Source organism: Nansenia antarctica (genome assembly GCF_963989245.1).
Source record: "Nansenia antarctica genome assembly, chromosome: 6".
NCBI classification, from domain to species: domain Eukaryota; kingdom Metazoa; phylum Chordata; class Actinopteri; order Argentiniformes; family Microstomatidae; genus Nansenia; species Nansenia antarctica.
Genome location: NC_137676.1, coordinates 16,574,559 through 16,584,558, shown reverse-complemented (window position 1 = coordinate 16,584,558; position 10,000 = coordinate 16,574,559). Strand labels below are relative to the sequence as shown.

At 48.7% G+C, this 10,000-nt stretch overlaps 1 protein-coding gene across 1 annotated transcript in view; it reads left to right on the top strand.

Annotated features, from left to right (window-relative positions):
- LOC308160984 (BICD cargo adaptor 2) overlaps positions 1-10,000 on the top strand; it is a gene marked incomplete at both ends in the record, with an annotated part of 56,815 nt that overhangs the window by 41,760 nt on the left and 5,055 nt on the right. Inside the window, 5 exons of the mRNA XM_080534912.1 lie at positions 55-301; positions 3,867-4,124; positions 4,619-4,822; positions 5,204-5,734; positions 7,035-7,186. Of these exons, the coding sequence (XP_080391038.1) occupies positions 55-301; positions 3,867-4,124; positions 4,619-4,822; positions 5,204-5,734; positions 7,035-7,186 (1,392 nt within the window). The remainder of the gene's footprint in view (positions 1-54; positions 302-3,866; positions 4,125-4,618; positions 4,823-5,203; positions 5,735-7,034; positions 7,187-10,000) is intronic.

Below are 10,000 nucleotides of genomic sequence, written 5' to 3'. Positions count from 1 at the left end.
TCCTCTCCTCCTCTCCTCCTCTCCTGTCCTAACCCTCCTCCTCTCCTCCGCCAGCCCCCTCAGCTTCTCCCTGGACGGCCTCAAGTTCAGCGACGACGCCGCCACCGAGCCCAACAACGACGAGGCGCTCCAGGGATACGAGAACGGCTTCAGCAAGCTGGCCGCCGCCATCACCGAGGGCAACCGGGCCTCCACGCCCAAGAAGGGCGAGCTGTTCCGCCCCGCCCCCAGCCTGGTGGACGACCTGCTGAGTGAACTCAACATCTCCGAGATCCAGAAGCTCAAACAACAGCTGCTGCAGGTGAACACTCAGTCACTGGCTGTTAATCAGAATCGGAATTAAGTTGATTGTTACATCCCATTATACAAGTATAAGGGAGTAAAAATGTTCGACTTCGGTTCCTCAACATTGCAGCAACAAGAGAAAATGCCAATTGTTAATGTTAGTTCAAATAAATAATAAGACAAGAGACAGCATAATAATAGAGTAGCATAACAATAGAAATAATACATTATAGAAATAGCACGAATATAGCCCTGAGGTAGCAGTAGATGACAGCGGGTAAGTAAGGCATTAGATACACAGTTTCTGTAGGGATGAGATGAAGTCAGACAAGAGTATTCACAGGTGGATTGTGTGTGCGAGAGTAGCGGGTAAATAGTCACCAGGCCTTAGTGGCCCTCATACCCTGAGGGATCTCCTGGATCGAAAGAATCCGTGATCTGAGATTCAATATGATGAAAACCTTTATTGTCCCCAATGGGGAAATTTTGTTGTCAAACAGCTCAGTTAGGGCAGACAGAAAACATTCAGTAAATAAATAAATAAAACAGTGCAGGCTCAATAAGTAAAAAGTTCCAAGTTCCAAAGTTCCAGCTCCAGGTCTCCCCCACCCTGCAGGGCCTGGTTGTAGAGTCGGAGTGCAGCTGGAACAAAGGACTGTCCAAATCTTTTTGTACTTTGACGGGGGAGAACAAATCTGTGGCTGAACTTGCTCCTCATCCCCGCCAGCTCGCAGTACATCGGGTGGGAGGGATTGGCCAGCATGGCTGCCAGTTTTTTCCCCATCCTCTAACACTGTTACATCAATCATTCACCCCAATAGAGGAAGTCACGACTCAAATAGACTTGCAGAGTGAAGATTTGAATTAGGTCTCAGACGTAGCAGAGCCTAAAGACGTTAACATGTCAATGGAGTTTGTTGTATTAGTATTCTGAATCCCATAATACTCCACATCTCGTCTTTCAAAGTCAGCGGACAGGAGATTTAATAAGAGTTTGTGTATGGAAAGACTCAGTCTATTTCTTTGTGATGCATTACATGTCATTGGTCCTGACAAACCCGAAGGGAAAAAATCGATGACACGCCAATTACATTAACCTAGAGCAATAAAGCACCAATAGAAATTCTCCTGGATTTTTTCAGATGGAGAATATTGACGCTTTTCAGGCTCATACATCTCTGCTTTGTCTGTTTGTATTAACATTACACTGTAGGGAACTCATTAATCAGTACCATGGCCTGAAGTATTCAGTTGTTTAGTTGATTGAGAGCCCCTTCCGGAGTATAAACTCAAAACTCGTCCAGAACGTTGAACGAAGAAGACAAGCACCTTAGAACATAGAAGCAGACCTGTAGTGTCAGAACGATGATGTCATGTGACACTCCAAGGCCCTTTGTTGGAATGTGTGGTCAGTTAGACAGCGGAGAGTCTCGTCTGCCTGTTGTCTGCCTGTTCGCTGACTCCTGGACCAGGCTGCATGCCTCTTAATCCTGTTAGACCGACTTAAACCAGAGGGACACCCCCCCGCCACCACCCCCAACCCCCCACTACCATCTGTCATAACGTCAACCCACTATGCCTCGGGCGGCAAACACCTGAGCCGTCACCATGGTTACCAGTGAGCGGCGCTGGTACCTGTGGGGTAAGAATGTGTTTGAGTGTTGTGATTAAGGGTGTACCTCCCCCCACCACCAACACCACCACACCAAACACTCAGTGATGTATTAGTTCTGTCACTGTGTTGCCATAGTGATGCCTGGGTATGCTTACCCCTTTAATATTGAACCTGATCCGTTTGATAGTGAATCTTAAGAGCAGCAGCCTTGGGCTTGGGAATAGTGTCCACCACCCTCTGAGTCTCCCCTGCCAGGCTATTCCAGAGATTCCCACTGGGAATGAAGACGGGGGGGGGGGGGAAGGGGGAAACCTGAACCGTGCTCAGTTCTAACGCCGCTCCGACGTCCTTCTCCCTCTCCCCCCGTCCTCTCGATCATCACAGACGGACTAATCGATCCCAGACATCCGCTCACCACGGCTCGTCACCCTACTCCTCAGTCGCAGTAAATCCATCCCACCTGCTGTGCAGTCAGATCCAAAATGGCCTCCGTGGGAGTATGATGAACCCATCATGCGTGCCTGTTGCCCTACTGCTCTGTAGACCCAGTGGCCCCATAGCCCCTCTCTCCCCATTTAGGTCACGTCACTCTGCGTTAGAGCACGGCATGATGAGTCCCCCGCTGTCAGCAGTGAGGCATCTTTAACATGCCAAACATCTTATCTCCAGTGAAGAAGTCACTCGATTTTTAGGCACTTCTCAAACCCGGGATTAGCAAGAAGGTTTCTTAGCGTCGTTGAGCTGTGATTATACTTGATACATGACCACATATGGAAACGTGCGCATTACTTAAACCATTTCCCCCCTTTTTGAGTCCTGTCATCGAGGCATATTCATCACTGCTGCATTTTTTATGAAGGTGAACAGGATTGTGATACTCATCTATAATTCACCCGCTCCCGTGGTGCCCCTGAAATAGCTTCCGTGCTGAGGCCCGCATTACTGTGTAAGTGGACCCAGCCCGGGTCTCTTCTCTCTCTGCCAGAGTTGAACGGGCTCCAGAACCTTCCTCAAGGTCACCCAGACTGTGAGCTGGCAGTCCCCTCGGATTGCGGAGGCTGCTGCTGCAGCAGTATAGACACTCCCTGGCTTTGGGGAAATTAAAATGATATTTTGGGATTGGGTTGGGTTAGGGTTTCGTACAGCGATTGTTCAAGTATTTTCTGTCACATCCAAAATAAATCTGTCACCGATGCATCATGATTCGCATATATTCTCGTCATACCCCGCGCTAGGCGTCGCACACATGGCGACAGTGCCTCGTTGCTGCACCCAAGCTGTGGAATTCCCGTCCACCAGCCATCTGATTCTTGGAAACATTCACGACCAGACTCAAGATGCATCTGTTCAGACTCACCTTCGTACAGCGTGGCACGGGTCCTGACTAACACTGACCCCCCATAGCTGCCTTTCCTTTTTGTTTGTTGTGCTTCTTTTTGTTGTTTATTGTCCTGCTTCGCTTGTTTTCTTTTTCTGTACAGTGTCCTTGAGTTTGAGAAAGGGCTTTCAAATAAAATCTATTATTATTATTCTTATTATTATTTTTAAAAGTAAGTAGCCTTCAGAACCGATGGTTCTGGAGCCTAACGATCCTTAGGGCAGGAGCCTATCTCCTGTTTCCGTAGCGTGAGGCAGCTTGATGTACAAATACACCCCCCTGAACATGACACTGGTATGTCGCAGGGTCTTACCCCTTATCCAACCCTTAATACTGAGTGCCAAGCAGTGAGGCATCGGGTACCATTTTATAGTCTTTGGTGTGACTCGGCCAGGGAACGAACTCACAACCTCCCAATCTCAGGGCGGACACTCTAACCGCAAGACCACTGAGCTTATTATTACATCAATATTTTTACCGGTTTTCAAAGGCCCGATTCTACAGGAATTCCACCATTTGGTCCGAAACGTGGCAGTTACTCCATCCACCAATAACACAGCGTTTGTTTTCCCTCTGTTCCCTATCCAGATGGAGCGTGAGAAGGTGTCTCTGCTCTCCACCCTGCAGGACAGCCAGAAGCAGCTGGAGCAGGCCCACGGCGCCCTGTCGGAGCACCAGGAGAGGGTCAACCGCCTCTCGGAGAACCTCAGCGCCATGCGGAAGCTCCAGGCCAACAAGGAGCGCCAGTCGGCCCTGGACAACGAGAAGGAGCGGGACAGCCACGAGGACGGAGACTACTACGAGGTGGACATCAACGGCCCCGAGATCCTGGAGTGCAAGTACAAGGTGACACAATCGATCAGGCTCAATCAATCAATACTTTGTATTTGTATAGCACTTTTTTACATAATAAAATAATAATACACTACGTAAATAATGTGACCAATGTCACAAAGTGCTTCACAACAAAAACAATACTAAACAATATATACAATACAAACAATATGATCTAGCACCCTAGACCCTGAAAAAGTAAGCCAAGGAATAATATAGAGCACAGTGCAAATGAAAACCTCCTTGGGAGGAAGAAACCTTGAGAGGAACTAGACTCCAGGGGGAGACCCATCCTCCTCTGGCTGATCAGGTGCTGAACAGTAAACTAATGTGGAATGTGCTGTGGTGCAAGAGTTCAGGGGTCCATAGTGAAGGGCCGCTTTCTGGTGGGGACCCAGCTGGGACTACAGAAACCTTGATCATGACTAACGACACACCGTCCTGGAGCTGAGACGCCGTTCATGTCATGTCGTTACTAAACGGACGTCCCGATTCGCTTGTTTCAGGTGGCCGTGTCTGAGGCGGGCGAGCTGAAGGAGGAGCTGAAGACACTGAAGGCGGAGTACCAGTCCTGTCAATCACGCTACGAGGAGGAGCGTGGGCGCCTGGAGGGTGACGTCACGACGCTGGGCGAGAAGCTGGCCTCTCTGGAGAAGACCAGCCGCATGGAGAGAGAGCAGAAGATCAGGCTGGAGAAGGAGTTCCGCAAGGTCAGACACAGGGTTATGTCGCCCCTGCTTGCAAATCACATTTTTAAAAAATATATTTTTACCATTTACCATTTGTCCAACGTGACTTACAATTAGAGATTATAGGGACAAGTCTCCCTGAAGTAACTTAGGCTAAGTGCCTTAGTCAAGGGCACACTTATTGGTGGTGTTCACAGGTGTGATTTGAACTCATGACCTTCTGATCACCAGTCCAACTCACTTAGCATCCACTAGACCACCACTACCAAATCATTGTTTTTCTCTTTTGGATAATTAAAGATCAGTTCATTGATAGATTGATTAACCACCATTGCTCTGTGTCTGTGTCTGTGTCTGTGTCTGTGTCTGTGTGTGCGCGTGTGCGTGCGTGCGTGTGTTCAGGTGAGCGACGTGGCGGGGGAGTCCCAGGGCAGCCTGAGCGTGGCGCAGGACGAGCTGGTCACCTTCAGCGAGGAGCTGGCCACCCTCTACAACCACGTGTGCATGTGCAACAACCAGACGCCCAACCGCGTCATGCTCGACTTCTACAAGGAGGGCAAGGGCGGACGCGCCAGCCCCGAGGGCCGCGGCCGCCGCTCCCCCATCCTGCTCACCAAGGGCCTGTTCCCCGAGCAGCCCAGCAAGACGGAGGCGGCACCCGTGTCCGTGTCGCCCGTGTCCGACCAGCGCCGCGAGCCCATGAACGTCTACAACCTGGTGGCCATCATCCGGGACCAGATCAAGCACCTGCAGCTGGCGGTGGACCGCACCACGGAGCTGAGCCGCCAGCGGGTGGCGTCCCTGGAGCTGGGCGCCGTGGCCGACAAGGACAAGGAGGCCTGCATGGAGGAGATCCTCAAGCTCAAGTCCCTGCTGAGCACCAAGAGGGAGCAGATCGCCACCCTGAGGACCGTGCTCAAGGCCAACAAGCAGGTGAGATGGCGGTGATGGCGGTGATGGTGGTGATAGTGGTGATGGCGGACCTTTCGGGGCCCCAGGCGACCGCCTGTATGGCCTGTAGGACGGGCCGGCCATGATGGCGGTGATGGCGGTGATGGTGGTGATGTCGCTTTGTCCATTCGTCTGTCTCTCTCCATCTGTCTCTCTCTCTGAGGGTGTTACACATAATTCATTTGCCCTCCCACCACCCCCAATATCCATCTCAAGAAGTTAATTATACCTTTCTGTATATAAGAATATCAATCCATACATGATGCATATGGGCAGCAGTAGTGCTCGAAGGACAATAAACAGTTAGCTTTACTGAGGATCAAAGAGAAAGAGAGAATGTTAGCTCATTCTCCTAAACTGTAACTAGTCTCTCAAAGCGGCTCATTTCAACACACGGTCCAAAGACTTCACTCTTCATTGACAGATATCTAGAAGCAGGAGAGACCACTCCTGCTTTTATTGCCACCACTTGTTTTTCAGGCAGAAATAACTGTCTGTTCTTATTCTAGCTGGCTTTCATTCTCATTTGGGAGACGTAGCTAGCGTTAACAGTTACACTGGCTACTTTGATTGTTAAGAGGAAATAAGGGAAACAATTTATTCCCTCCAAAAGGTTAAAGGTCAATACAATTTTGAATAAAAGTCCTGTTATTCACTGAGGTCCAATTGAAGAGTCAGAAGAGTGGGAGAGGTGGATATTTGAGGCCTGTTCAGCTGTCGCAGCAAATGCTCAGCACCCAGCAATCATAACAAACGCTGGTGGATAAACAGCTCAGAGTCAACAGCTCGTTGTGGGTGTGCCTGTGTCTCTGAATGAGGGAAAGATTAAAGCTCTCTGAAGCACACACACACACACACACACACACCCAGGACCTTGGGTGGGTGGGTGGGTGTGTGTGTGTGTCTGTCCAGTTGCTGGTGGCAGCTCTTTGAAGAGTGTGGGTGGTTTCTCAGAATAGAATGCTGTAGACAGAGAAATGAAAGGCTGTCATAAAAACACCCACACCTGTACTCTGTAAAACCAGCCTGCTTGTCTAATGAGTGGCTCTGACCAGATTTACCCAGAGGTCACTACCCTCTCTGACTATGACTTAGTGATATAATCATGATATAAACATAGAATCATATTTCTGTCTTTCTCTTCAATAGTATGATAGCATACTAGTATACTGTATATACATATATTATAAAAGATAGAAAGACATGAAATCCATACACCAGGAAATATGACCTCCTCCTGTAGTTTTGTTGGTCTGACCCATTGTCCCTGCTCCCCCCCTAGACAGCTGAGGTGGCACTGGCCAACCTGAAGGGCAAGTACGAGAACGAGAAGGCCATGGTGACGGAGACCATGATGAAGCTACGCAACGAGCTCAAGGCCCTGAAGGAGGACGCCGCCACATTCTCCTCGCTGAGAGCCATGTTCGCCACACGGTAAGAACACGTGCCGTCGCTCTCTGACACACACGCACACACGCAAAGAACACACAAACTCCCACTCAAGCATTTTCCTTGAGCCGTCGCTGTAACACATCCAAACAATGCGTTCGCCCACATCAGTGGAAGCGCCATTTCCACTGTACGCTTATGTTGAGAGATGTTTTGACAGTAACACTAAAGACCTGATGCCCATCTGCCCACTTTTACCATGTAGACCAGGGGTCGGCAATAGGCGGCCCGTGGGCCATTGCTGGCCCGTCACCAATAATATTTGGCCCAGCAGATTATTTTGAGAATCCACTTTTTATTTTTTATTTTTTTTATTTTTTTATAATAATATCGGACCGACAGTCCCACATATAGCGCCTATAATGTCCGAATAGAGAATCGAACTCCACCTGAATAATGCTTATTGTACTTTTATCCATGTTGAGAGTGAATGACACAGGGACAGACAATCAGGCAGCAAGGTGCACCGAAGCGCACTGACGCTGAACCCCTCAGAGTGAATCATAAGCAGGTGGACAACGCGTCACGGTGCTGAAATAGCCGACATACCGTGTGTGGTTTGAACAAAATAACACGAGCTCAGTAAGCCATTCAAACGTAATGTTTACGTATATGTGACTGCAACACACATATGAACAGTAACAACGCAAATTCTGTTTAATTTTCTGAAAAACATTGAAAACAAAATCGGCGCAAACAAAAAGCATCTCCCATCGGTCAGTATTTGCTTGATATCTGGTGATATTGACGTCACTTTAATCCACAGGCAGTTCTCAAGGTTTTTATGCATCCATCGATTCCTCTCGTGCGTCTTTATCGCATTCATTGACGAAAAGGACGACTCGCGTATAGAAAGGGAACATTGTGAGCACGGAAAATGTCTCTCACAACGGCTTTGCATTGATGAAACCAGGTAGGATGAACGTATAGTTCGCTGTCCATTCCTCTTTAAATGCCCTGTTTCCACCGTCAACTTTCCTCTTTAGACCTTTGGAGAGTGACATTATGTTTCTCTTGCTAGCAGGTTAAATGTTTGGCTAACTTCACCCGGCACGCAAACAACCAATCCAATAATAATAATGTGACCTTGTCTGGGAGGAGGGGGGAATAATTATCAGAATGAAACTATGTTACATAATTATTAGAATAAGTTAGGCTACGCTACATCGTCAGTCCACACATTTATTATTCAAAAATATGGAAAAGTGTGAAACTACGTTTCAACGTTGTTGAGAATCACAACACAAACTCGCTAATCAAGCCAAAATACTGCAACATAATGGATTGGACAGCTACCTAGTTAACTAGAACACTACTTTACATTGTTAGCAGGTTCACAAAACAAGCTGTGTTAGTTGACTAGCGATGTGTACAGTCGAAAGAAAAGTCAAAGCATTAGAACGTGTCACATTTTTAAACAATCAATTACTTAAATTAGCCTTTGATTATGTTCGGGCCCGCCATCTAGTGGCTCAAAAAAAATTTGGCCCGAGGCCAAACCTAATTGCCGACCCCTGATGTAGACCCTCCATTTAAGCAGCATACATAACACCACACACACACACACACACACACACACACACACACATACACACATGCACACATGCACACCAACAACAAGGTATGGCTAAATCTGTGCTTGCAGCCTGGTCATCCATACTTAGCATATGGTAGCTACATGTCCATCACATGCTGTTAATATGAGGCAGGTTTAATGGGAATCTTGTTGTTCTCTGTGAATCTGGGCCAGTGGGGCATGACTCCTTCGACCCCACCCAGAGTATGGAGACTCCCGTAATCTCTGTATCATAATCTGATTATGATTTATATCTAATTTACTGTAAACCAGTGGTCAATGACTCCTATGTGTATCAGATGCCCCCCCCCCCCCTAAGCCTTCTGATGTCTGTAAGAAGCAGGCCAAAGGTTTTACCCTGGATTACACCCTGAGCCACACTGCACTGTAGTCTCAACTGTGTGTGTGTGTGTGTGTGTGTGTGTGTGAAGGGGTGTGTGTGTGTGTGTGTGTGTGTGTGTGTGTGTGTGTGGGGGGAGGGTGTGTGTGTGGGGAGGGTGTGTGTGTGTGTGTTTGGTGTGTGTTTGGTGTGTGTTTTGTGTGTGTGTGTGTGTGTGTGTGTGTGTGTGTGTGTGTTGTGCATCTCCTACTCCGCCTCACAGGTCCAGATGGTTCTGCCGGGGCGGTCTCCATGTTTTTAAGACTCCATTTAAAGCAAGGCTCATACTGAGAGGAGGGGAGGGAGAGAGGGAGCTGGGCGGAGGAGAGGAGGGGAGGGAGAGAGGGAGCTGTGAGGAGGAAGGGAGGGAGAGAGGGAGCTGAGAAGAGGAGGGGAGGGAGAGAGGGAGCTGGGAGGGAGAGAGGGAGCTGGGAGGAGGAGGGGAGGGAGAGAGGGAGCTGGGAGGAGGAGGGGAGAGAGAGAGGGAGCTATGAGGAGAGGAGAGAGAGGAGGGGGCTGCAGAAAGAGCACTATACTCAGCACCCCTCATTTTAACTGTGTAGTAATGGAATGCCCTCAGGCCCTCATCCCATTGGCTTGTGTTATTGAGTCTCTCTACAGTATGTACCTGCAGTAGCTAACCGATTAGCAACTCTGCACAAAGCTCTGCACATAGAGTGTGAGTTTCTGTTGTCATGACAATTTGGTGCAGTGCGGGGGGGCCAGATGGGCCGATGATGCGGGTGTTAACCGTCTTTCAGGAGACATGGGAGAGGAAACGAGCTGTCACTGCACCCCTCTAAGGACGGAGGCCATTTTGACAACACCAATGTCAGTTATTGTC